This window comes from Seriola aureovittata, chromosome 1 (genome assembly GCF_021018895.1).
Source record: "Seriola aureovittata isolate HTS-2021-v1 ecotype China chromosome 1, ASM2101889v1, whole genome shotgun sequence".
NCBI lineage: Eukaryota > Metazoa > Chordata > Actinopteri > Carangiformes > Carangidae > Seriola > Seriola aureovittata.
The window spans coordinates 13,117,755-13,144,446 of NC_079364.1; the positions used below are offsets into that span (position 1 = coordinate 13,117,755).

Genomic DNA, 26,692 nt, shown 5'->3' on the forward strand with positions numbered 1-26,692 from the left:
CACAATAAAACAGTTTTTTTCCAACACATTTATATTTATGCTCCACGATGTTTTTATATTGAATTATTAGAGGAAAATGACTCTGCTGGAGGACAACCACCCAGGTGCTCAGTACAACTATCTGATAGGTGTCCAAACTGGCCATCGCAAGAATGCTGGGACTACTGCCAATGTAAGACTCTTTCTTCATTCACAGAAATATGATTTATTTATTTTTCATTTCTCTTTTGAAATAGCTCATAGAATAATCCTTTCAGTGAGGGTACATGTTGGTTTAAAGTTTTGTACAAATTGTATCCTTCAGATTAATGTATTTTTCCCACCTTCAGACAGCTGTTAGCATCCACATGCTACAGAATGCTACCAATCTAATTCTGAAGGCAAACAACAAGCAAACTTGGCCATTTTGACATTAATAATATGAACATAATAGTTTTCTTAAAGGATATATTCACATTTTCTCAAAAATGCTGTCTAATTGCATTAAAATCTTAAGGATTATATTATATTTTTATATTTATTAATGTTAAAGAATAGTCTTCATAATCCATGCTTTCCCCAACTGCATTATCATGGGATGAGGTTTGATGGTTTGCTTTAGAAAATGGTTGTGACAGTTGTGTTAAGTGCACACAATTGTGGGCCTTTACACTATCGTGGTTCAGGTCACTGATGTGTGAAACCAGTGCTGCTGCATCAGTACATTGTGTGATCCTATAGGTCACAGTGAAACTGATTGGCTCCGACGGAGAGAGCGAAACACACACTCTCACAGATCCTGATAAGCCAGTGTTTGAGAGAGGAGCTTTCGATATGTTCCTGTTGTCCACTCCCTTCCCACTGGGCGAAGTGCAAAACGTCAGGCTGCAGCACGACAACTCGGGAGGTCACCCATCATGGTACTAGAGGCTGAGACTAAGCATACTTCAATAACAATTAATACATTTACAACTACTCCATCTCAGGGCACAGAAATGTTAAATTCCTGAAGCTGTCCATGGTAGATATCTGAAGATGGTGTAAATGGTTTTTAAACAAGTATAAATGAAGTTTACTAGCACCTTTATGTCAATTTTAGGTCATACCTTGAAGTGATACTTAAATAGTCTTGTGTTTTTTAATGCTTGGATTGATTCAGCTCTGCACTGAACATGTGGATAACTGGCAGGCATCAGTGTAAACCTGTAAACCGCGGTGTTATTGACGTGTGCAGGAAGCATTTACTGCCTCTCTATGGAACAGCTTCCTGGCTTCCTCACAGTAACACTTTAAAATGTCAGGCCTGCCTCATCATTTAGCACCAACTTGTTATCACTTCTCATTGAATACTACTCTTAGGCAACAGGCATACTGTACTCATGCATACACATACTTTGGTGGAGAATAGATCTTGACTATAGTGTAATATAGAAATAAGCTATAAGGTAATAAGCAATCACACAAACACATATGTAAAGCACTGTAGTACTTCCAATAAGTTACAGTACTATGCCAAATCCAGCATTAGGGGTTGATGCTATCTTTACTCATGATATGGCAAATATATGATGTCTTGTGTCATTTGGTGCTCCCATTTTGCAAACCTGCTCAGTGCAGCTGAAATAATGTCCAACATCTGCATTTCTCACATACATACATACACATGTGTAATGAATTTCCCTTATAACAAGGTACATAAACAAGGTGACCATACAAGACCTCCAAACACGACATGTGTTTCACTTCTTTTGTGGCTGCTGGCTGAGTGCTGACCGCGGAGACGGCATGACCAAGAAAACTTTCAATGCTGCAAAGAACAACGAGATTGCCAGCTTCAGGTCAGAGTCGGGCCACTTTTCACTGCTGAAATAAACTAACTCAGTTCGTGACAAAGTCATGTTGTTAAGTGTCATTATGGGTTTCTGTTTTTTTCCCCTGTCAGGAATATTTTCCAGAGCAGAACATCGACTGGCTTTAGGGATGAACACATCTGGGTGTCCATAGTGGATCCTCCCTCACGTAGTCCGTTCACACGTGCCCAGAGGGTCTCTTGCTGCATGAGCCTGCTCCTCTGCACCATGGCCATCAATATCGCCTTCTGGAACATTCCTACAGATGAGAACTCCCCAGTACTTTTTGCGTTAGGTGAACTACAGGATCTTAAATTATTTTCAGTTAGTTTCTAAGCTTTACTCGCCTGAAGAGCAGGGTTTCATTCAAGAGGGAAAACTACTCTTTATGCTAATTTCATAATAATAATCATTGTGTTTTAGGCATCAGAAAACCATTGGCCATTTGCACAATAAACGCACACTTATGTAAGAAAATCACTATATTGATTGACACATGTACGACATGTAATATAATGAGAGGTTTTCTTTAGGTCTCAAAGTTTTGGATGAAAGGTCAAAAGGTTGAGGCCATGAAGCCAGCCATGCGAGCGGGGCCAAAGGGGTGTATTTCAAGAAACAAGTTAATTAGCTCTCTGTTGATATTGTTGATATATTGGATAATCTCCAGCAATTCCACTTCCACGTGCACAAGTGAAATGTTTTCAGCTATGGAGGCGTCAGTGCAGGTTCCCAGCAATGAATGAATAGAACATGTGTGGGATGAGGGAATAGAGCCGCATTTACAAACTTGTATAATAATACCAAGCTTGTTTGTTGCTTTTCAGAGGTCATAGGTGTTGAAGAGGCATACTAATAGCACCACAAAAACTTTTCCAACAGCATGCAAAGTGTGTATACATAAGGGTTTATTTAATCGGCAGTGTTAGGTGGACTTCATAGAATCAATCACAATGATTATTGTGTGTAATTTTTTTAACAGTTGAGAAGCAACTAATGCATCTGGGTTGTACCTCACAAACTCGCTTGTTCACACTTAGCTGAATGCATCCTAAAGGAGTTTTTTTAAATCGAAAACAACTATCTATCGCATCTGACCAGGCTAGGACCAGTCCTAGCCTGGTCAGATGCGTACACGAACTGATGAAGCCTCTTGGATGAGAGGTGAAACGTCTTCCCAGACAAATAACCTAGTCCAGTTGTTTTCGATTTAAAAAAACTCCTTTAGGATACTATGACCTGGACAAATGAGAATATACACAGGCTCTTAGCTGAATGCAGATTGTCCACAAGAGGGAGCTGTTTAGTGATTGTCAGATCAGGAGCAGTAAAACGTTGATAACGCCACCTGCAGGCAAAAGAAAGTAATAATTATAGTCAGATTTACACTAACACCATCCTCGGGGACTGTTACAGTTGCTGTTTTCTTTGTGAATCTGAGATTTTACATTTTACACTTGCATCTGTCCAGGTTCATTGCAAATCACCTGGCAGGAAATCATGGTGGGGATGGAGAGTGGTCTCCTCATGTTCCCAATCAACATCCTCATCATCACCATCTTCCGAAGCATCCGACCTCGCATCATTTCAAAATCTAAAAAAGACGACTACGAGGGGAACTTGAGACCCCGCCCAGTTACCGTACCAACTATTCTGAAGGTGTGAGAGTGTTTTCAGTGTTTTATTATGTGACTTGTTTTGTGCATAACTCTGATTATATAATTATAATACATAATTATATTTTCCTCATCACTGTGTTTGTAAGCCCAGAAATACATTACATTCAGTTTATGTTGGAGCTACTCTAAGTGCCCTGTGTGGCTTTGACATAAACTGACCTTTTACCATATAATATGTACTTTTCTATGCATTTGATCAAATAGTTATCCTTACATGTAGCATTTGGTATTTGTTGTGCATCTCTGCTAGGATACAGAGGAGGTGATTTCTTTGATGAGCAAAAGTCCAAGGAACAAGATGTCAGGGACGAACACACTGGAGTCCACCACTGACCTCTGCCCTGCCTTGGACAGGGTGCATGAGTTCATCCAGCTTATGCAAGGTTTTTATTTTTATTTATTTATTCTTAATAGAAAAATAACAAATGTTGATTCCCTTCAGTTATCATGACTTGTTAAAAAATGTTTTTTTATTGTATTTTACTGTACAATCTAGGTAAACATTTGAACACAGTAACTCGGGGCTCAGATGGGGCGAGATAGTCAAGTGGTGCTTGAGCTAAACAGACAAGTGAATTACATTAAACATGATTGTGTCCTGTTAGGGCTCAGATATATTCACCAGACTTTAAAGCCCACCTTTTCACCGATAGCACACTACTGGAACCTATCATTTTAGGGATATTATTTCCCTCTCTCTGACCCGTCAAGGAGGCAACATTTTTCTGCTTTGTATAGCAAAGGTAAAAATACACCCTCTCTTCTCAAAGAAAGAAACCTCAAGACCTAGAATGGCCATGCTGTGCAGAGAAATGTAATTACCTGCAAGTGTCTGTGTAATCCTGTGACAGGGGAGACTGAGAGTGACTTCCACTGGGTCTACTGCAGCAAGTTCCTCCTAGCTGGTCTCTGTCACCTCCTGATGGGCCTGGAAAAATTGGATGGAAAAAACTTCCCAAGTCCAGAGGAGTACCAGCAGGCCCTCAACATCACCAACTTGCTGGTCCGCAAGGCTGAGATGGTTTTCAGCAGCCACTTGACCAACTGGTCAGCACTCGGGCCAACACACAAACACAAAAACAAAAATATCTGGATAGAGTAGAAATGTCACTGTTTTTACTTAACTGGAAAATCTCGAATGTCGTCCTCATTTTCCTCTTTCCTCCCTTCCCTCTGCTTGGCCCAGCCCACCTCCTGTGAAGAAGAAGAAGAAGAAGTCAGGAGGCTGCTGGCTGCCCTGGTGGTGTGTGTTTTTGGGCTGGTTCCTGTTGCTGTCTATCAGTGGAGTGTCCACTTTCTTCACCCTCTTGTACGGCTTTCAGTACGGCAAAGAAAAGTCGACCAAGTGGGTCATGTCTCTGGGCCTCTCCCTCTTCCAGAGCATCTTTATACTGCAGCCTCTCAAGGTTGGTGAAGATGGGAAATTTTAACTGCATCAAACTGATCTAACCCCAGTACTTCACTCTAGTAACTGAGATAATACGGCTATGTTTAGAATAATTTGCTTTCTGTAAAATATTAGTTTCAAAGATCTCTGGCTATTTTTCTGTTTTTTCTTTTACCTATTTCTGTGTTTATTTTCTGTGGCTTGTTTTTGCTCACAGGTGATAGGCATTGCTGTGTTCTTTGCTGTGCTGCTGAAACCTGTGGCTGTGGAGGAGAGTGAGGAAATTGAGCAAGTGCTGTTAGGTAAGAAAAACACTACGCAGCTCATCTGTTACCAGAACAGGTTGGGGTACACAGGCTCCTAGCTGGTAGGAAGTCAGAAGTTTCATGTTTGCTCTTGAACAATGTTGGGAACATTGTTGTGAACAATGTTTCATGCATTATGTAAGAAGCCTGCAGCCTCTTTCTTTTCTTTGTCTTCAGTATTGTCTTGTGTCCAGATGCTGCCTGCGATGTTTGCAACCAGTGTAGTAGCTTTTGATCTGGATTTTTATTTATTTATTTTTATTTTTTTAATGTTTTTTCATCATCCTCAAAGCTGGTATAATCAATATCTTTCCTAAGCTCATAGTTTTGGTTTCTACTCTACTGTTGTCAATCCAACCTTTCTCATTAGCATTGTTTCTAAATGCAGTGGGTAGATGCAAGTAAAATGGCTAATAAAAATAAGGCTACATGTACTTCAAAATAAAATCCATTTTTTAAGAGCTTTTCACTTCAAAAGGCTTTTATAAAATATATAATACAGGAGATAATTGAGGCTGAAAAAAGTAGCACTCTAAGGATCTAAGGATATTCTTTAAACAAACCTGAGATACTGGATTGTAATATTTGAAAAAAATAGGCTCTAACTTTAATTTAACACATAAATTGTTTACTCAAGTACAAGAACTATAAGTACATATTTCATAAAGCAGACAGATGCATCCGTTCCTTTTTGTTTCAAGTTGACTGCAGAGAGCTGTTATGTAATGACCATTTGAAACAGTGAAACTCCAAACTGGTGACCCTTTTTAGTTTTCTACTCCTCCCAAGTGACTTCTCTTTCTCAGGTGTATCAGTGCATCGTTCCTTTAGTTTAAGTATTGTGAGTCTTACTGCGCTGTCTTCTCCATTTAACAGAGCAACAAGAAAGGTGTAGCCTCTTCTCTGGCAGGCACACACTGTGAGCAAACTGCATTTAGCGGGATCAGCTGTCTTCTTCGATGGGCACAGCTTCAATCCATGGCTCCCTCGCCGCTTCTGAAACACTCTTTTGCACTTATTGGAAGTTTTACTTCCTGAATATAAAATTGCACAACACATTCTGGTGTTTTGCATGCGTTTCAATGCCTGAGAAAGGTTTCTGAAATGGTGAGTCCGGGTAAATGTCGCTCTTGAATGATGAAGTGTTGCTTTTTTAATAATTAGTAAAGTAATTTTTATTATCCATGATGACACATGTCTACACAAAGAAAAATCTCTGGTTGCTTATTTTAAAAAGCTTTGGTTCATACGTAGATACACTGTTCATTTATTGTCAACATACACGATTGGTAAAATCCATTTACAGCTTCGAGAAGAAGCATTCAAGCAGGTTTAGATGTCAAGAACTGTAAAGTCCATCATGAGCTCTGAGTTATTTTGAGAGTAAAATCTGTTGTCAATCTAGCCATGTAAACACAATCAACAAGTAATGGAATAGTAGCCCTGCTAAAGTTATTGAATGTCTATACAGATATATAATATTTAAAGTCTTCATTCATTTGTTACTTTTACCTTTGTTAATTTGGGTGTAAGTCGAGCATTTTATTCTTGCATTATCATTTCAAAGTCTCTCACACCTCACTTGTTTTAGCTTGAAAATAATAAAACCTTATGATATTTATTGTCGGTACAAATGATTTTCTACTAACAACTTAAAAAACATTGACATTGTCAGCATTCGAAAACTCCTAACAGCCACTGGTGTCAACATGACTAGTCATCACAGTGTGAGACGGCCAACCATCGACCGCACACAAACATAGACTTTTAGAAGAATGGGAATGTACTTTTATGTAATTGCACGTATGGGGGGCTAATTATTAATTGATCATTTTTTGTCATTTCACCTTCGTCACTTTAATACATGCTGAAGGTGCATGTCATGAATTTTCATCATACGTGCCTACTTCTGTGTAATTCAGTCTGTCCCCCCCTCTGAATGATTTATGCAGCAGACCTAACTGCATTCAAGCTTGTGCTCTTGGTTTAGTGGGAACACACACACACACACACACACACACACACACACACAACACACACACACACACACACACACACCACACACACACACACACACACACACACACACACACACACACACACACACACACACACACACACACACACACACACACACACACACACACACACACACACACGTCTGCAGACACTTTGATGTCCTGTCTTACTTTCCTGACTTTCATCCTCCCTGTGCTTTTATTTTATCAGAAATTACTGATTTATTTAGTGCTCTTCTTCCATTGATACTGTATGTATTGTATGTGTGAGCTTGAATAAAGAAATAATAATAAATAGGCCTACATACTTTACACCTCAATCAGAATATTTAGAGTAGAAATGGGATTACAGCATGTCTTCAATGTTCACATCTAAACACTGGCAACTTTCTCTCACTACCTTGTACAAATTTGGAAAGTTTAAAAAAACCTCATCACATCACAAAAGCTATTATAACCAGTACGGTGAGGTCAAAGTAAAAATTCATCAAGGCAATTCTTAGAGATAGATTATTGAATGTGATTTTTGTATTTCACTGCAGCTAAATATTTCCACTGCAAACTGACTGACATATAATGACATGAAAGTCTAATTTGTTACAAATTATACAAAAAAATCTAAATATTTATTACAGACATCCCAGCAAATGGTGTAACCCTCAGGGAACGTTCCCTAAAGGTTCCCTGAAGGTCACATTTTTTTGCAACATTTAAAGAAGGTTCCAGGAATCTTCTTTAAATGTTATTTAGAGAAACCTTTAGAGAAGTTTCAAGAAATGTTTCCAATGTTCACGCAATGTTAACGGAACATTCTCCAAACTATAAAATTGTTTGCTAAGACCCCCCCTCCCCCCTATAATGAATTAAAGGATAGAAAAGTAAAACAAACACTTCAACATTATTCTTTCTGATATTACTAGATGATGTGTAAAATTATCAGACTCATCACCACTAATGATTCCTTTCTCCTGCCAACCTTCCAGCTAAACTGAACTTAAGCACCAGTATCTGGACACTCTCTTTACATTTAGTACCTTTGTGATGTGGGACACACACCTTTGTGCTAGTATTTTGGTCTAATCTGAAATAATGTGTATGGATATTTTATGTTATGCAATCAATTTCAAACTTGTCACATTTGTAGCAGAGATACACATGGTAAGTAATGAAAACAGTAATTAAAATAAAACTACACTACAACTAAACTACTTAAAATTAAAGTACAAAGTTGTTTTTTGAAAAAGTGTTTGCTCTAATAATTTATATTCACTACAGGAAAAGCATTTCTGACCTAGTTCACCAGGTGATGTAAGCCTCACCTAGATTGGCCATTCAATGGAATAATCTTTGTAAATTCAGAGGAGAAACATAGTCACAGTTATCAACAGTTCAGGTCTCATACTGTACCACCTTCTTTTTTCTTACACCACCACCACAACAGAGGAACTCAACCTACATTCATGGCACAGCAATTGACTTTCTTTGTGAAAATAAGATGGTGTTGTCAAGCTAATAATGGTCAGTTTGTCAGTACTGCTCTCTGATGTTTATATAACATGAAGACCTGCAAACCACCTTTTTCTGTGTGGCCTTACTCAAACATAAACCTGAATGTGGTCACTGGGCCACACAGTCAGACATGCTGACCATAAACACCACTGTGATGTAAGACATGCTTGAACGATTGTTACAAAGTCAACGCAAATAATTTGTATCAAATGTCTTTGACAACGTAGCTATTGTTGTGTAGGTTCAATGCACTTACATTGTCATACAGTACTTTGGACAAAAGTGCCAAATGCAACTGAAATGTAACTGAAAGACATATGTTTATTCAACAAAACAAGGCTTAGAGAGTGGTTGACCTTTTCTAGTTTAAAATGTCCTGCTCTGTCACACAGAGAGCACACCCCTCGGGAAACACTAAACTTGAGTATTAAAAACCAAAATTCTGTGGTGGGTTATTCTCGATGTTCTTTTAATACGGTTTTCAAGACTTCATGGAAACTCGTAAAGAGTCCACAAACACTGCAGAAAGACTCCCACTGCTTTCCAAGTCTCACTCTTCAGCCTCTTGTGCCAGTGGATTTTATCTTACATTCTCAATTTCAAATGCCTCAACTACCACATTTTACATTACACACTGAGCCCTGTGCTGCAGATTTGTCTTCCCTTTCCAGTTAGTTGTAATTATGTCTAAAAGCATATAAGTAAATTGCCTGAATGTTAACAGCTGCCATTCTCCAACAGCTCTTGCTGCTCTTACTTGTGCCTTCAGAAATAAGAAAAAACTAAACCTCAATGACAAATAATCCACTTCATCTATTAATAACAATTTGTTGTAGGTCACTGCTACTGAAGCATACTGCGCATCTCCTTAGGAATAATTACCTCTACACTGAGGACCCCTGCTGGTTGTCACTAGACATTACAGTAGTTTAGTAAACAAAGTGTAAAAACCTTACCAGGATCCAGTTCCAAGTAATCTTTTATTAAATTGGTATTTTAGTATACAGTGGGAAAAAAATCATTTTTTTTTTAGCAACAAGACACCATTTTGTGTCTCAAGGTTTAGCATGAAAGAACAGTCCAACATAGAAAAGACAGTGAGCAGATCACAGTTCTGTAGTGTTAATAATCCCTCTACTTTCTCGAACACATGTAAAACCTATAAATAAACTTTTGTCTACCACCCAGCTGGAAAGCTTTTCAATGTGCTTACCAGAGATTGAATCATTTTATTCAAGGCCACTATTCATTTGCCATGCAAGCAGAGCTTGGTGTGTTTAGGTTGCAGCAACGTCTGAACCCAATACGCAAAATTCAACTCAACTGGTTTTAGATAATCGTTTTACGGGTAAAGCAAATAAAGCAAAGTCTAATTTTAACAACTGAGACTCAATGCACGTAACGTATCCAGTCTCGATAGATAACAAATACATAATCCTGGTACAGACTGGCAAGGCCTCTGATGAGAGATGGTAACTAAGGCAAAGGCAGTGGTGCACACACAGTATAAGACACATGCACACAGGAGGACAACACAAACCTAATACTCTGGCATCAATATTTGCATCTTATCAATCAAATTAGGTTGTTTGTGTGACTGCTTTTTTCTACACACATTTTGCTTGCAAATTAAGTAGTTCAAAGATAAGAAAGTGCAGGTATTTGGTAAAACTGACATTCAAATGGCAAAAAAACCCAACTTTATTTGGAGATACTGTATATAAAACAGATTTGTCAAATATTGAACAACTCCCTACTACCAAACTCATTTTGCTGTACAGGTAAATCATTCATGTTAATAGGTCTATCTATATCACTGTAAATGTATTATATTACAGATTTCCATACACTACATACTCTGCACCCCATTATCCCTGTAACAGATGAATACAACAGGTCTGACATGTGTTACCATGAACTTTTTCTGGTATGAATAAAGCTTAAAGTTTGAGAAGCTCAGTAAGTGAGGAGTGTTTGAAAAACGTCTTTTCCACTGTGACAACACTGCATTACTGTGCAGGACACTGAAAATATGGCTTCAATCTGTCCAGATACCTTAATGAAAAAAAATTCTTGGGTAATTTAGCCTCGCCTTGGAAACAATTTGTACACTTTGCTAGCGTGAATGCCAGCTCCCCACCAAACTGGGGCGGCCGGTTGGGCTTGTTTGACTGGTCTGAGACAGCACTCAGAGACACAGTGGCAGAGATCACAGCAACACAACATGTGCAAAGTAGAATCAAGGCTTGTGTTGTTAATTTTTAGTCAGACCCAAAACCCCAGGAAAAGCAACAATTAAAATCTAGGTTTGATTATACCGTATATCACACAGACAAATGGGAAAAGTTAAAAGTCAGTGTGATGAGGAGTGAACAGGGGCCAACACTAACATGATTGTATGGTATAATTTATGTTGTGTTATATAGCAAGAAATTAAAACATATAGTACTCACTGGTACTGCCAATAGAAATTACATTTCTGATATCTGACAAGGTTGAATGTGCAACCGCACCCTCAGTACGCTGGTCATATCTATATAAATGAGGTAAGAATACATGTATGTTTAATATCTGTGTAAGATTACTTCACCATAGAAAGGGGAGTAGAACTATCCAAATCTGATACAGAGCCATAAACATTTTTCATTTCCTGTTCTGAGCTGTCTAGGTGATTACACAGGCCTGTGTGTGTATGTGTTTGTGTATAGACCAGGGGTATAGCGATTAAGTCTTCTTCTTCAACTCCTCAAACCGCCTTGTCAAATCGTCAAAGTCGATGTCATCCGAGGTGGTGGTGTTTCCGCCGAAGGAGGATGTGGGGAGTGTGTCGGGAACAGAGGGGAGCTCTGGGAGAGCGTTGTTGTCAAATAGCTGAGACGAAGGCCCAGGACCTGGAGAGTAATATATGTTTTAAAAAGTGATGAGTTTCTCACAAGTTGTAGGGAATAAAGGCTTTGTAGGTGATGACAAAAATGTGAAGCAAATCTACTCAACAGAAACTTAAAATAACAGTGTGGACAGCGGTTACGTAAAAGTCCTGAGTTACAGCACTGAATAAGGGCCTGGAGTGTTTTTGCAGAACATTATGATGTCACAGGGAGGTTGATCCTTGACCATTTGGATATAGTATGTCATCACATTTTATCCTATTAGATATTCGTGTTAAATTGTGAATTTGTGAGATACTGCCAAAAACGTGGTTTGTGAGGTCAGTGACTTTTGACCACCAAACTCTAATCAGTTCTTTCTTGACACTAAGTGAATGTTTGTGCCAGATGTAATGAAATTCCCCCTGGGTGATCCCGATTTATTACATTCACAAGAACATGAGGTAACTGTGACCTTGAACTTTGACTTTTGCCCACCAAACTCTAATCAATTCATCTTTGAGTCCAAGTGAATGTTTGTGCCAAACCTGAAGAATTTCCCTCAAGGTGGTCTTGAGTTACTACATTCAAGAGGCCAAAAATGTGTTTTGTGACCTTGAATTTTGACATTTGAACATGAAAATCTAATCAGTTCATCCTCGAGTCCAAATAGACATTTGTGCCAAATTTGAAGAAATTCCCTTAAGGCTTTACTGCCCTTTAAGGCTTTTTTCATGAGAATGGGATGTACAGATGTACTGACATATGACCGGACAACCCCAAAAACATTATGCCTCCGGCGCTGGCTGTCACCGGCACGGAGGCATAACAAATAAGCCGCAGTTGCACAGGGTGACGTGTGCCTTTATTACGATGAACATGTTTCGTTTGAGTCAATACCACATGCACTGTCCTGCTGCAGTAAATACTAGTATTTATTGATATAGAAATAATTCATATAGAAATATACCATTACTGTTATTCGGGTAACACTAAAAATAAAACTATACATCTGTGACCTCAAGGAATGAATTGACTTGGGGTTGAGTGCCACAGACGGAGTAGTGAAATCAGAAAGCACTGTGAGACTGACGCACTGTTAGTTTTGGTCATTGGATTTGTTGACAATAACAAAAATAGAGAATACCACAAGCCCCGTCCATAACTGATGGTGACTGTTGGCAGAACTCACCTAAAGCCTGGAAAGGAACAGAAGGTTTGTCTGTTAGGTCATCAATCTGAAACACAGAGAAAGTGTGACACGAATCGTTTCATCTTCAGACTGAAATAAAATAATACTGTATGTGTTAGTATTGAGAAAGAATTAAGAATACATTCAATGCTGCAGACATAAACACAAACAGTGAGAAAATAAGATAAAAGGGATAACTGCAACGGATTTTGAGAAACCATCACCTTTTTAGTGTGTGACACAAAAACAGATTTTAGAACCTAACTAGCCTAAGCGCTCTCTAAAATGCACTTAACACTCTCACCTGTTCAATTCAATCCCACTCAGAGCAACTGATCAAGTCATAGTTAGTAGTTACAGTGATAAACTTTGAGTTAGACTTTCACGCTGCCTATAGCCACATGGATGAAGCAGAATCTTGGCCTATGCCGAGACATAGTGTAAAAGTGCAGACAACGGACAAAACTGAAAGCAAACTGAATGAACTGCTCTTCCCTGAGTGGTGCCCTGCCCTGTCCGTCTGTCCATCTGTGGGAACAGGAAGGGGGCATGGATGGGAAGGGTTCTGTCACTTACAGACTCATACGTGGGGGGAGAAGTGGGCAGCTGGGGGGGCTGCCCTCCTCCCATGGGGTGCTGGAAGTGGTTGTAGGTTCCGACGGGAGCGTTAAATGGTTCCTGGTGGAAGACAACGGTCAAGTACGGCAGCTGACAACTGTAAATGCATAATTCTCATCTCTTTCAACCCATTTAAAGTAAGGATAATGACCTGCAATTATTTTCACACTATACATCACATTTTGGGTGCAATGACCACTGGTAAAACTTCATCTTTCTCAAATCGCCGCATGGTCATATCATCATGATAACAGTCTTTATCATAATAATCAGCAATGGTTGTGAAAGACTTCAAGAGTTTAAAAAATTGACCTAAATATTAAGTTTACTTCGGAATAAAATGTTCTGTATTTGGCTAAGGGGTATGTTCATTTAAATCACAGAAAAATAAATCACTGAGGATAATCTATAGTCCTCTCTGCAGGCAGCTTTCATTGGTTTCGGATTTTAAATCTCTAAAGTACTGTTTGTTTCTACTCCACTTGAGGATTCAGTAATCATCAAGATAATATTGTACGTACCAATAATTTTGGCAAAGGTAATTGCACTACACGATTGGTTGATGTGACGATATATATATACTGCAATTGAAGATGTTGCCTACTCTAATTGCACCTAAGACGTTCTCACCACATGTGTAAGTCACAACAAAGTCAAAAGGAACGGGGGTCTTAAAAAGAAGTCCTTACGGCTCCTTTGGGAGGTGGATAGTTGAAAGCTGTTGGCATAGGCATGGGCATAGGCATGGGCATTGGCATAGGCATAGCAGCAGCAGGAGGTGCACTGAAACCTCCACCTCCTCCTCCTCCTCCAGACTTCTTGTCAGTGTCCACATCAATCAGGTCTGCCTCTTCTCCATGACCCACTTCGGGCTGTCCGGAAACACGGGTGGATGAGCGGTAAATAAACAGAAAGTATGACTTCATCCTTCATAATGAGTGATAACTGATTCTTAAATGCTCACCCGGACCATGGCGTCAGGTTCATACGGCACATTATAGTTCTTGGCGATCTCAATCAGGTAACGCTCCACCAAGATCTTGGGAGGGGCCTCCACACTCAGTTTGTGCATCAGCTATAAACAAAACAGATATTTGATCAGATGCTGCTAAAGATTTTCCAGACTAAAGGTCCATGCATTCTTGAACAGACTTGTGGCCAGTCAGTGGAAAGAAATTACCCACCCTATCATTGACTGTGCCAATCTGGTTTGTCCTGCACAGCTTGCCATACTCCTTGCTATATTTTGCACAAAGCTGTTCAGATACCTGAGAGAAACATTTAGAGATAAGAATGTCAAGACTGGTCTAATGGGAATAAATGGACAGAACTTGTTGGATAGTGTTGGCAATGCTGCCAGCACTCTGTTATATTTAGACAGTACTTACAATCTTTAGCTCAGACACTTCTGACTGAAGACGTGGAGCTGCCCAGATGAGGGTGGACACTGCTTCCTGCAAGCCTGGATCCAGTTCCCTAATTGGAGAAACAGAAAAGGGGTCAACAAGACTGAGCGAGCTGATAGAGAACTAATGACTAAGTGTAAAAGCCCCATACTCCCCAGAGTCGTTAATTGAGGTACACTATGCATTAGTATGTTCAGTACTTACTTCATTGACTGAATGAGGCCAAAGCGAGCAAGCAGCAGGTCGCAGTAAAGCTCCAGGATCTCCATGGCTTCCACAAGATAGTCCTCTCTGATAATGTGTTCCACACGGATCCGTGCCCGCTCATCCTTTCCTGATGACAGGTAATCAGCAATCTCCTTCCTTGCCTTTTGAGCGAGCTCGGCTACATTTTAAATTAAAGAATGGGAGTGGGAAAAGGTAATTAAACATTTGTCTTGCAAACAAGAGCCCATTGATTCCACTTCAGCTGTAGGAGACTCAGCTCATGACTCACTTTTCTTTTTCTCAAGGAGTTTGAGTCGGTTGATGACCAGCCGGAGGTTCACTCTTAGCCTCTCTGCTTTGAATCCTCCTCCCAGCATGATGATGACGATGATGGACTATCTGTGAACAGGAGAGGAGCAGAAGCATTCAACCAAAACCAACCTATAGTCCATCTAACCTCACCCCCACCTCTGAACCAGTGACTCACTTAATCATGTGAGCATGACCAACCCATCGCAAGAACATGACTCCGCAGGTTTACTCAACAAAATACAAACAAATACAACACACAGAAAAAACATACACACATGAAAACATTAAGTTAGCTCGCTACTACGTAGCATTAAAACACTTAGCTTTAGCCTGACGCGACAGACAGCTAACGAGGCTACCTAAGACGTGCTAGTTTAAACGTGAGCCTCTTACGTATTTTATTTCTAGTTTTATTTTTACTGTAAACTTAACCATAATGTTAAATGCATGTTTAGAAATAAGAAACCCAAACCTGTGTCTGTGGTGTCAAATCTGACTGTTAGTTAGCCTGTGCTTTGTTAGCAGTCTTCTATTCTGTCATCGATTGCGCTAGCTACCTAGCTCAGCGCTCGCAAAATCAAAACAAACAAATCGTGATCGAACACGTCCAAGTAATCTGAAAAAGGAGGTGATTTCATAGCGAACGAGTTAAGACAGCAACAGTGACTTACCTGTAAATATTCGTCAAGCGACAACAACTTATTTGGGTTTCTGTGTTCCGTCGCCTGGTTCACTTCCGTGATGATATTGAATGACGTCATGGGAATTTTCCTTAGGTGGGCGGGGCCTTCAAATTTACCGTCAAACAACACAGGTGTGACAAGGTATGTTTGAATCATAGACTGTATGGCTTCAGTACTGGGAGCTATTAAAATGTTTTCAGTTGACTTATAACTTAAATTTTCCATTTTGGTTTTAATTTTTCGTTCTTATAATTCAGAGAGAAATATTTCACTTTCTATGACACAAAGCAACACTTGCTTGTACAGTTGTATGCAAACGTTTTAGCCAAATTCTATTGGTTTTTGAAGTTAAAACAACCACTGCAGCAAACGCATATTAACAAAATAGCCTTTCTTGAAATGTAGACTGTTACTTTTTATTTCATTAACTTAAAAAAACAGAAAACAATTAGACAATACTTGTGGAATGTGCAAAAGACTTTCTGTTCTATTCACAGTCCCTTGACTTGAACATCTGTGAAAACCGGTGGGTAGATCTTAAACATGCCTTGTGTACATGACAGCCTATAAATATCTCACAACTCTCAGTGATCTGCAGGAAGAGCAGGTGAATGTTTCTAAATGAGGAATAGAAAGTCTGGCAGCACAAAGTGTTTACAAGCTGTGATATCTGCCAATGGGAGGGTTACCATGTACTGACTTAGCAAACGTTTGCCTATTTCAATTTCCATTTTTTTATTTTTTACAATTTTTTAAGTCCATGAAGTAAAAGATAATAGTGTGTTAATATCTGGAGACTCTTTTTTTATGCCCGCTTGCTGCATGAGTTGTATTAACTTATTTTCACTTGAAAAAAACAGAACAAAATATTTTAAACATTTGTCCACAGGTGCTTAAGTTTTTTCATACAACTCTACAAGTTAATTTACATAAAAAATATTACACAAACAAATTAAATTAAAATGTATCTGTGGCTATCTAACTTTGAGGCAGGCAAGTCATTCAATGCTGCTGGGGTATTATTACCTTGTGGCATTTGTTCATACCTTTATTTTCAGGGTGCGACAACTTATTTCATCTCAGTGTAAAGTGATACCTGTACCAGATTAGTGTTTAAATCCTTAAATTACTTGTCACACCTTGATTTCACACAGGTGATCTCAAATCATTATTTGAACATCTTTGATTTTAAGTGGATTAAATTCATAGACACTATAAAGGGCTGTTCTTGAGCAGCCAAATATTCTCTTTAAAATGATGTGATCACCTGTTATGAACCTACAATGAGAAAAAAGATACTACTAGTGTTATGAACAATGGTGGGTCTTCAGACAGGCACTGTACATTCATCTTTCCACAAAGGAAGGTGCTCTGATATTTTCATGTGACTTAACATTTATTATTAAAGTTGAAAATGCACTGCTCATTACCAAACATACACAAACACATATGGGCACTTGAGTTATGTGAATGATGATGGAAACACTTTACAAGAACTTTCAGACTTAATATATTTCTGCTTTCTCATAAAAAAGAATCTGTACAATAAAAAGTTGATCCCACACAACAAACCATCACAGTTATTATAACTTGAGTTTGCTGACAGAAACCTCTTTGTGCTTCTTTTTCTTTGAAGACTGGTCCTTTTCACTTTTGATCTGACTTTTGACCTGGTCCTGCAGCTGAGAGAAGAAGGCTTGAGAGGACTTCAGGGCCTTGTCCTTTCCTTCATCCTGAAACAGGGGAACACCACATTAGTTGAGTGGTGATGGCAATATGCAGCTAACACATCAGTTTATCCAGGACACAGCACCAGCTCAATTGACTCATTTAATTAGCTTTTATTCTTTGATTCATTTATTTGTTGATTCAGTCAAGGTTGGAGGAAGTACTCTAACCCTTTAGTAACTAAAAGGACCAATACCACAATATTAAAAGTACTCAATTACAAATTAAAGTCTTATGAAGCCAATTTTAACTATTTTATATACTCTTAGGTAGTTTAATCTGTAGCAATGCGTTATATTTAATATTGTTCATAGGTTTTGTGTGTAAAATTGCAATCATAGCAATTAGTGACTATGGCAATCAATCTTTCTTCTAAAATACGTTTAAGTAGATCTATAAAGTGGCATAAAATGTTAAACTCAAAGTCCATGTACCTCAAAAATCTATGTGCGTACAGTTCTTGCATAAATATACTTCCCACCATTTGATTCCATCTGCCAAGTGTTTCAGCAGCATTTTGTAAATAATAGTAAGCTCAAGTGTGAAATTCGGTCCACTTAACTGTTTTGGGCAGTCAGTAGTCATCCTAGTTGTCTTTATCCAGTTGATATTTTAACTCCAAGTATTGACAACTGAGACTTTTGAACAGGCTAATACTGACTACCTACTCTGAGATACCTGACAAACACAGGCCCTGATCTGATCAATACAAGACACATCATGAGAGAAACACTTACCTTGAGTATTGTGGCTTTGCCTCCTTTTGTGAGTTTCTTCAGGTTTTCTGTGACTTCAGCCTTCGATGGCTTTTTGTTCTCTCCAGTTTTACTAGCCTCTTTAAGTTTCTGCCTCTGTTCTTTCTCCTTGATCTTAATACGCTTCACCTTCTTCTTGTGGCGTCTCTCACGCTTCTTGTCTGTTGATGTCTTCTCAGTATCACCCAGTACATCTCCTGCTTTGCTCTTCTCCTTTTGTTAGAGGAGGGTATTATTAGACATGCCGTGTAACTAAATATACCAAGATCAAAATAAATATTTTTGAACATGGATGAATGACAAACCTTGATCTCTTCTGGTGCGAGCAGCGTTGCATCACTAGCGCTGACTGGAGCCACTTCCTCCATTGTAATGGATGGCAAATTAGACACCACTTTGACCTCAGGAACAGGCTGTGGACATAGATGTAGTTTTCAAAAACTGCACTGGCTTGCTGCCTTTGACAGTACATCATTTTCTCAAGGATATGTGCAACTTATCAGTTTATATTTACTTCATTTGTATGTTTATGTAGTTGCTGTATTTACAGACAACGTGTTTATCGAGGTGATGGCATGTTACTAAGAATCACAGATGAAATTGAAGATGTCACTAACCAGAGTTAGGTTCAGGGTTTTCAAAAGGACAGTCAGTCTCAATATTTTAGGCATATTTGGGGCCATCAGGCAAAACTTACTGGTTTAGGTGTGAAGTGGAAGTTGGAGAGAGCATCCAACTTTAGGAAAAGTGTATCCATGAGCTTCTGGATTTCTACATGGGCTGGGTTCTCTTCCTCCTCTGTCTTTTGCTGAAATAAGAAAAAAAATGAATGCAGCAAAGGTTCATATGTTGGAGTAGCAGTGAAAACAAGATAAAAAAAAAGTCAAACCTGATTCTGTTTCAGGTATTCTTGCTCATAGACTTCTGCTAGACTCTGCTTGCTCTTCTCATGGTCCAATGTTAGCCTCTTCTTGTACTCAAACACCTCTTCTTTGGGTTTCTCCTTACGGACCACATCATCAAACGCCTTACAGAAACACAAGTTAAAGGCACAATGTTATCATCAGGCAAAAAATAAATACATTTCAGACAATATAAAACCAGGTTTTTGTGACCAACCTGGTCTTTAATTCTCTGTTTGATGATGTCTTCAAGCTGTAGTGTGGTTTCCTCCGTGACAGTAGGGGCTAAAAGAGCACAGATAAAATCGTGTTATCGGATTTGAAATACCACACAGAAAGAAACCATAACGAAAACCATATAAACATAACAGTCGGGTGAATAATTATCCAAAATCCAAAATAACATGCAGTCATTTGCCAACATATGAATGCAACACACAAACAGAGACGAGTCACTCACCCATCCTGGATGCCTGCTCAAACTCCACATCTTCCTCCAGCATGCTGTTCTCTGGACGAGTCTGTGCTGTCACCTCTCCGGACAACTGCCAGGGCTTCTCTGTTAGAGCTGCTTTCTCCAACTCCTCGATCTTCTCTGACATCTGCAGGTTAGATCAGCAGCAGGATATAATAACCACTAATAGCAGGCACGTTGCTTCAGGTATCAGCGAGACTTCAAATTAAACGTTACCTGCAGAATTTAGATGCAGGAACATTAACGTAAGAGTGACCTATGTCTGAATAACAAAAAGCTATCACTTTAACTGACAGATTTTACAACTCTGCAAAGTTATCATTAACTTATCTTTTGTCACAACAATTGCGAGGTAAACAGTAGAAATACGGCATTCACGTTACCAAGCAACCCAGTATTCGCTGGACTGGCCTCTTTCAAACAAATGTGAGGGATGTGCTTTTTCACAGAGAACTAACGTCAGTGTAAACACAGCCTTCTTTGCAAGCTGACTGGTCTGCACTGACGAGACAGCTAGGGCTGGGTATCCAACTTCAACACTTTTCAGGTACCAACCAAAATGTCTCTATAGCACAGAGTATCGAAAAAATTTGGCTTCATATGCTTGGTCAGACTCTTCGTCATCTTCCTCTTATTAGTTGATAACATGTTTCCTGATTGAAGAATTAATTTTGCTTCTCATTTCCTCATTATTCTTGTACATCTGCTTCATATCATGGCAAAACTAAACACTAGTGAATTATAGAACTTTGCCTTATTTTGTTAGAAGAAAAAGAACTGGCAAATCACATTAGATAAACTTAACACCTGGTTACCTTTTCTTGCCGTTTCTCAAATGATGATTTTGATTCAGACTTTGCTGAGCTTGAAGTTTTTCCTCCAAAAATGTCCTCCATGTCCTCTCCTTCACTGTCCTCATTCCCAGAGAGGTCAAAGGTCACTTTCTTACCAGATGCTTTGGACTGAGTTCCCTCTTCATCCCTGGCAAAGGGTGGGAACAAACATTGTGGAATCAACCAAACATCCTTCTCCCGCACATAATTATATGCATTGCATAATATTAACCACACTTACTCATCGTCACCCTCCTCTTCACCATCATAATCATCCTCTTCGTCATCCATTTCGTCTTCACCTTCCTCCTGGCTTTCACCCATGCTGTCATCCTCACCATCTGATTGGTCATCTGCTTTGGCTGGTTCACTATCCACAGCATCAAAGAAGTCCTTGTACTTGAGATTCCTGGAGCTCTTTACCTGTCAATATTAACATCAATCTATATATTTCCTGTAATCTTTACCACCACAACACAGTAAAATAGGCGAGAATAAGTGATAAAATACATACAGATTTTTTCTTTTGCTTTTTGTTAGAAATGATTTCTTCTAGGTCAAGATCTTCATCCTCGTCAGATGGCAGGTCCTGGAAATAGTCTACGTCGTTTTCATTCTGATCCTCCTTTCCCTCTCGCTTGTCCATATCATCAAGAAACGACTCCATTTCTGACAGTTTGAAGAACTTATCATCAACCTCAGAGGGAACGACTTTTGTTTTGGAGCCCTTCCTTCCAATCTCCATCTTCTGTTTCTCTCGCTTCTCCAGAGCATCCACATCAAAATCTAAATCGGAGTCCTCGTCTGTGTAATCCTCTGCCCCATCCTCAGCCATTTTCTTAGACTGCCTGCGTGGTTCCTCCTCTTGTTCTTCTTCCTCATCAACATTTTCATCATCGGTCTCTACCTCTGCATCATCATCATCCTTTGCCTCCTCCTCTGCCAGCACTGTTAATGCTTCATCTGACAAAGCCTCATCAACAGCACTTTTAAAATGTTTCAGTACAGCATTGTTCTGCAGCTCCAGCTCCTGCCAGATCTGCTCTTCATCAAAGTCTTCCACCACCAGCTGTGCCAGCAGGCTGCCTTTATAATCTGCAGGCTCCTGAGCTTTGTGGAGGTCATACAGAGTCTTAGTGAGAGAGGTAAAGTCTGCTGCCACTCCATCCTGAAGGCTGCAAAGGTGGAAACACACTATCAGTATGGCACGTCTGGTGGATTATTATAAATCAAGATGGTATTGGTATTTGTCCAAAAGACGCTACAGGTGTGTGTGGTTTGCAATCTTAAATGCTGGGGTTATACTCCACACAACTATATGTAATACATTCATCTGTGATACATTACCATTACACTGGTACCAAGAATTACTGTTAGTATTAAACATTGGAATTAATTAATTTAATATCAAATTGGTATTTTAAGATTTCTTTTAGAGACAGTTTCAGGAATTTCCTTCTCATGCTACTTTATACACCTACTCCACTACATAAAAAAGTACTTTTACTGCACATTTACCTGACAGCTTTAACTCCAGGTTAAAATTTTAACATTAAGATTTTACATTTCAAAAAGCCTATGCTATGTACTTAAAATGCAATGTATTGTTAAAGATTAAGACAGTCATTTACAACCATTCTGACGTGACAAGTTACAAAAGAGTAGCCTCTAGTTTTGGCTCATTGTCACAGATATCTATGAGTTGGTGGCAGTTCCAGTACTTTGCTTTCTCTTCTTCCCTCTCCCATTTATCATCTCACGACCCCTCAGATTTATCTGGTGACCCTTTGGAGGGCCCGACCCCTGGGTTAGGAACCAGTAGACTGAACTAATATAATTAAAATAGTCAACTATCTTCACCTTGAGCAACCACAGTAAAATGCTGCATTGATGCCCCAGTATCAGTAATGACACAATCATATCAGTCACAGGGGACATTTAACTGCAGAACGACTATTTTTACTTTGACGTTTGAGTACATTTTGCTGATAGCATGTCTTTACTTGAGCTGTTTTTGAATGTAGGACTTTTACTTGTAATAGAGCATTTAAAAACGATGGTAATGGTACTTTTACTTGATTGACGGAGCTGAGTACTTGTACATGTTAGCTTTAGCTAGCGGTAAGCTAGCTGAAACCCATACGTTCACCCGCGCTTGACCGACGCTGCAACAACATTTAACCGCTTTTTCAACAACGCAATCTTACAAACAACAAATACTTGCCTCAGGAAGTTCTCTGGCTGAGCTGTGTTGGTATTTATAGTCTTCACACACTCTTCCAGCACGCTCCACATATCTCCACTAGCCATGTCTCCCCCACATGTGTGACCGTCTGTGTCGCAGGTAAACAGGCTCGACAAGAAACTGTTCCGCTGCTGCTTGGTTCCGAGATACAAATATGGCGTCCGCCGTGCTGAAGGTTGCAGGTTGGTTTATGTCAATAACGATCTACCTACCAAAAGGATATTTTTAAGTGCTGTATTTGTTGTCGGGTCGTCCTTTGATGTATTGTTACACCTCAGGCAAGACTGCAGTGTTGCTGAACTCGAGGTTTCTTACACCACTGCGTTACATAATGAGTTCTCGCAGCGTTTGGGTACATGGTACTTTAGTCAACTAGTACATGGTACTTTTCGTGTTTTGTGTCTGAAAAAGTGACTGGATTTCTATTATCTGAGAACGTGCAAACGTTGACTCTGTTTTGACTCTGACTTGATCAGTCTTTTATTCACCAATGTACAGATGTTTTCTTGAAATAATAAGATATTAACTCCCAGGAACCCGGATCCAATGCTATAGCTGTACTTGTAATAAAACCTAACTGTACGTGTATCAGTCATTAAACTGATGCTATGCAGCCAAACATTTTCTAAACCCACAGACCTTATAAAATCTAGAGCAGAATCCAAAGTTTCCATAGATACCAAAAGTCAGGCTGAATTTGGGGAAATGTGTGTAAAATTATGCATTATACATCTCCATCCATTTAATGGAGCTGAGAAGCCATACACTTGGTACAGAATACACTGATAATGTCAGACAGTGTGGACAAAGATGATTGTTCCAAGCCTAAAGCTTCTTGACGGGAAACATTGAAGAAACAACTCCCGTTTTAGGACTAAGCTTCCTACACAATAGCTCCAACTGCTCTCACTTTATTTTACTCTGCTTATTCAGTGGCAGGTCTGTCCAGATGTTCTCGTCTCACGCTCTTGAGGGCACATTCAATGACAGCACCGCTCCATCAGGGCATTCCTGGATCACTGTGGAAGCTGGGAAGGCTGAACCACATTGCCATCGCTGTCCCTGACATGGAGAAGGCCACAGCTCTGTATCGGGACGTGCTGGGGGCCACAGTGAGTGACAAGGTGCCCTTGCCTGAGCATGGCGTCTACACAGTGTTTGTGGAGCTCGGCAACACTAAGCTGGAGCTGCTCCATCCTCTGGGGGAGAAGAGCCCGATCGCTGGTTTCTTACAGAAGAACAAGTCTGGAGGGATGCACCACATTTGTATTGAGGTGAGGCAGCATTGTTGTGGACATCTTATTAGGTACATGTGCAGAAACCACTTTTACCATCAGATCAATTTCTCACAGCAGACATATTTTGTTATAGCCAGAGAAGCACAGGTGTAACTAATAACAATTAACGATGACTCTGCTCTATTTATGTGTGCAAGTGAGCTAGGATGCACAATACGCCTTTTTTTCGGCAGACATTTTGACTTGACATACTAGGAAAGTTACCCGTGTTAAATCATTGATGGTTCTGTTCTACTCGAGTGTCTCAGGAAGCCACGCCAGTGTGACGGTGAGCCAGCATTACAGAAATGTGAAAGAAATGTATGCAATAGTCAACCAGTAGTAGAAGCAGTGTCAGTATTACAGTTTGTCCACCAGAGAGCACTGACACGTTTTATTTGTGAATTGTAAAACGTCCCACACAGTACGTTGTTTTAAAAAATGGCCTCAAAAATACAGCAACAGCCGATTTCATTTATTCTTATGACAGTAAAGCTACTTAAAACCAAGCATAACACATTGCTGGCCACAGGGATTGTTTTGTTTTGTTTTGTTTTGTTTTGTTTTGTTTTGTTTTGTTTTGTTTTGTTTTGTTTTGTTTTGTTTTGTTTTGTTTTGTTTTGTTTTGTTTTGTTTTGTTTTGTTTTGTCACATGAAGTCGCACATTTAAAACCTGAGTTAAACCACTTGGTCCTATGATTTATGCTTTGCACACAAGTCAAAAATACTACAAACACTACTTTCTACATTTCAAGTGAAGTGAGATGAATTATTAACTAAATTTTCTCCTGAGTTGTAGGTCGATGACATCAATGCTGCGATAGCCGACCTGAAAGCAAAGAACATCAGAACTCTGTCTGCAGAGCCACAAATAGGTGCTCATGGGAAACCAGTGATGTTTCTTCATCCGAAAGACTGTGACGGTGTGCTGGTGGAGCTTGAAGAAGCGTGAATAACTCAGTCTGATGGGGACTGCGGGAGCTGTTAACCCACATTCATATATTCTAAAGTCAGTCCGATTATCACCATCATAACAAATGTTGATTTTGTAATATTGTTCCTCATAGCAGTTTTGATTTTTCATTTCAGGAAGGTGCCTCAAAGTCGTTTTTTCCAGTTCTGCCTCGATGCTGTTCTTGCTGTGAATAGATTATAGTGTGGTGTGTGTTTTGACAGTTTTCATAAAGTATAATTGAAATTAATGTTCAATGAATGTCCATTCACATTTGACTTAGGAGTTTAACTTCACTCCACTATCCCACAACACATCTGTAGTAGGATGACATTACAATTAGTATCCAGCACGTGCTGCAGGAAGAAACTGATTTATACACATTTTTGAAACATTTTGAACCATAACATGATACAATTTCTTTTTACATGATCTACAACTCTTAAAACACTGTTTTAATTTCACTATATTGATGCAGATTCCAAAATATAAAGAGCAAAATTGAACAAAAAAAGATGACTTTTTTTATTTTTGTTTTTTAAACATGTATAAGCTAAGTTTCCAAATAGGATGGCACCCTTTTGATTCCAAAAAGGTATATAAAAAACTTATTTTTAGGTGAAGCCCAAATAGGAGACATACTAAGGTTCAGTATTTGTTTAGGAGAGCAGTACAGTAAAGTCGAGAGAAATACAAAATAGAGAAACACAAAATTATTTTTTTCTGCAGGTGACATTCAATGAAGGTCTAGACATTGTCCTGAATATTAAAAAAAACTTCAGTTTTTCCTTTATTGTAATTGAGTATTAATTATGTATACCATGTCAGATCAAACTGACATTTTTATTATTAGAGGCATTAGTGCTGTTGGTGGGAGTCTTGTCAATTCTCAGTCACGACGAGAGGGAGTGACACTAGTACGAACAATAGGCGCAGCAACAACATCTGGAAAACAAATGTCTGCGATTGCAAAACAGGGGAACTCGCGGTGACGGAGGTCTACTAAACATTTCATTCACACTTCCTGAAACACATTTCAGTTGGAAATCCCGTAAGTATTTTGGTTCTTAAAAGTCCTCCAGATGGTCCAGAATAATCAACATACTGTAACTTTAAAAACTAGCCTTTGGAACTATCAACTGAAGGAGATCCCAACAGACTCAGGCACAAAAGAGACCTTTGGCAATTTGCTTATAACTTGACTTCACATCTTTACATCAAGCTACTTATTTGCAGTTTTTGGTGTATATTTTCAAGAGACCACAGGCTCTGAGGAAAACAGTAATTATGTTCTTCACGTTCAGATAAATATAGTGATTATTTGCTTGATTACCAGCCTTTGGAACCTCTTTCAGCTACTATAGTTTCAATACAGTAAGAGCCAGATCTTCAGAAATGTTTCATTTGTGAAAATATATATTTTTTTTTATTAAAGAAAAAAACTTACAATAGAGGCTTTATAAAGGAGTTGTTATGTTCGCTCCCCATTATCAGGGCTTGAGGGAAATTTTTA

At 39.1% G+C, this 26,692-nt stretch overlaps 4 protein-coding genes across 5 annotated transcripts; 2 read left to right on the top strand and 2 right to left on the bottom strand.

Annotated features, from left to right (window-relative positions):
- The first annotated feature begins 76 nt into the window (after positions 1-76).
- LOC130169749 (polycystic kidney disease protein 1-like 2) lies at positions 77-5,259 on the top strand. The gene is made up of 9 exons (XM_056376704.1): positions 77-172; positions 721-899; positions 1,671-1,817; positions 1,922-2,124; positions 3,301-3,488; positions 3,759-3,891; positions 4,360-4,555; positions 4,695-4,914; positions 5,113-5,259. Exons 1-9 carry the CDS (start codon positions 77-79, stop codon positions 5,257-5,259), a joined length of 1,509 nt encoding a protein of 502 aa, XP_056232679.1.
- A 4,429-nt stretch (positions 5,260-9,688) lies between these two features.
- On the bottom strand, positions 9,689-16,086 carry ist1 (IST1 factor associated with ESCRT-III). The gene is made up of 10 exons (XM_056379982.1): positions 16,001-16,086; positions 15,307-15,416; positions 15,015-15,195; positions 14,793-14,880; positions 14,589-14,672; positions 14,369-14,479; positions 14,094-14,276; positions 13,363-13,464; positions 12,787-12,832; positions 9,689-11,618 (listed from the first exon to the last, which is right to left on the bottom strand). The coding sequence occupies exons 2-10, from the start codon at positions 15,392-15,394 to the stop codon at positions 11,452-11,454; spliced, it is 1,050 nt and encodes a 349-aa protein (XP_056235957.1). The 5' UTR covers positions 15,395-15,416; positions 16,001-16,086; the 3' UTR covers positions 9,689-11,451.
- Positions 16,087-17,387: 1,301 nt separating this feature from the next.
- mphosph10 (M-phase phosphoprotein 10 (U3 small nucleolar ribonucleoprotein)) lies at positions 17,388-23,074 on the bottom strand. The gene is made up of 11 exons (XM_056371286.1): positions 22,930-23,074; positions 21,220-21,880; positions 20,947-21,128; positions 20,688-20,853; positions 19,858-19,999; positions 19,615-19,682; positions 19,385-19,522; positions 19,193-19,303; positions 18,801-18,908; positions 18,478-18,708; positions 17,388-17,745 (listed from the first exon to the last, which is right to left on the bottom strand). The coding sequence occupies exons 1-11, from the start codon at positions 23,013-23,015 to the stop codon at positions 17,596-17,598; spliced, it is 2,043 nt and encodes a 680-aa protein (XP_056227261.1). The 5' UTR covers positions 23,016-23,074; the 3' UTR covers positions 17,388-17,595.
- mcee (methylmalonyl CoA epimerase) lies at positions 23,011-25,967 on the top strand. 2 transcript variants are annotated; one of them, XR_008827094.1, is made up of 4 exons: positions 23,011-23,132; positions 23,884-24,224; positions 25,027-25,236; positions 25,317-25,967. XR_008827094.1 is itself a non-coding variant. In XM_056371311.1 (3 exons), exons 1-3 carry the CDS (start codon positions 23,105-23,107, stop codon positions 25,177-25,179), a joined length of 522 nt encoding a protein of 173 aa, XP_056227286.1. In that variant the 5' UTR covers positions 23,011-23,104; the 3' UTR covers positions 25,180-25,967. The 2 variants fall into 2 exon arrangements, 1 of the variants encoding a protein (XP_056227286.1); XM_056371311.1 differs by having other exon boundaries at positions 25,027-25,967.
- Positions 25,968-26,692: the final 725 nt, after the last annotated feature.

Excerpts from the sequence above, each read along its gene's own strand:
- LOC130169749 (XM_056376704.1), top strand. The coding sequence starts at position 77 with ATGACTCTGCTGGAGGACAACCACCCAGGTGCTCAGTACAACTATCTG. Across the intron at positions 2,125-3,300 it reads CCCAGTACTTTTTGCGTTAG|GTTCATTGCAAATCACCTGG; the intron begins GTGAACTACAGG and ends GCATCTGTCCAG. Across the intron at positions 4,556-4,694 it reads AGCAGCCACTTGACCAACTG|CCCACCTCCTGTGAAGAAGA; the intron begins GTCAGCACTCGG and ends TGCTTGGCCCAG.
- ist1 (XM_056379982.1), bottom strand. The coding sequence starts at position 15,394 with ATGCTGGGAGGAGGATTCAAAGCAGAGAGGCTAAGAGTGAACCTCCGG. Across the intron at positions 14,480-14,588 it reads TTGGCACAGTCAATGATAGG|CTGATGCACAAACTGAGTGT; the intron begins GTGGGTAATTTC and ends TTTTGTTTATAG. Across the intron at positions 14,277-14,368 it reads AACCTGACGCCATGGTCCGG|CCCGAAGTGGGTCATGGAGA; the intron begins GTGAGCATTTAA and ends GTTTCCGGACAG.
- mphosph10 (XM_056371286.1), bottom strand. The coding sequence starts at position 23,015 with ATGGCTAGTGGAGATATGTGGAGCGTGCTGGAAGAGTGTGTGAAGACT. Across the intron at positions 19,523-19,614 it reads AACAGAGAATTAAAGACCAG|GCGTTTGATGATGTGGTCCG; the intron begins GTTGGTCACAAA and ends TGTTTCTGTAAG. Across the intron at positions 19,304-19,384 it reads AATACCTGAAACAGAATCAG|CAAAAGACAGAGGAGGAAGA; the intron begins GTTTGACTTTTT and ends TTCTTATTTCAG.
- mcee (XM_056371311.1), top strand. The coding sequence starts at position 23,105 with ATGGCGTCCGCCGTGCTGAAGGTTGCAG. Across the intron at positions 23,133-23,883 it reads CGCCGTGCTGAAGGTTGCAG|TGGCAGGTCTGTCCAGATGT; the intron begins GTTGGTTTATGT and ends CTGCTTATTCAG. Across the intron at positions 24,225-25,026 it reads TGCACCACATTTGTATTGAG|GTCGATGACATCAATGCTGC; the intron begins GTGAGGCAGCAT and ends CCTGAGTTGTAG.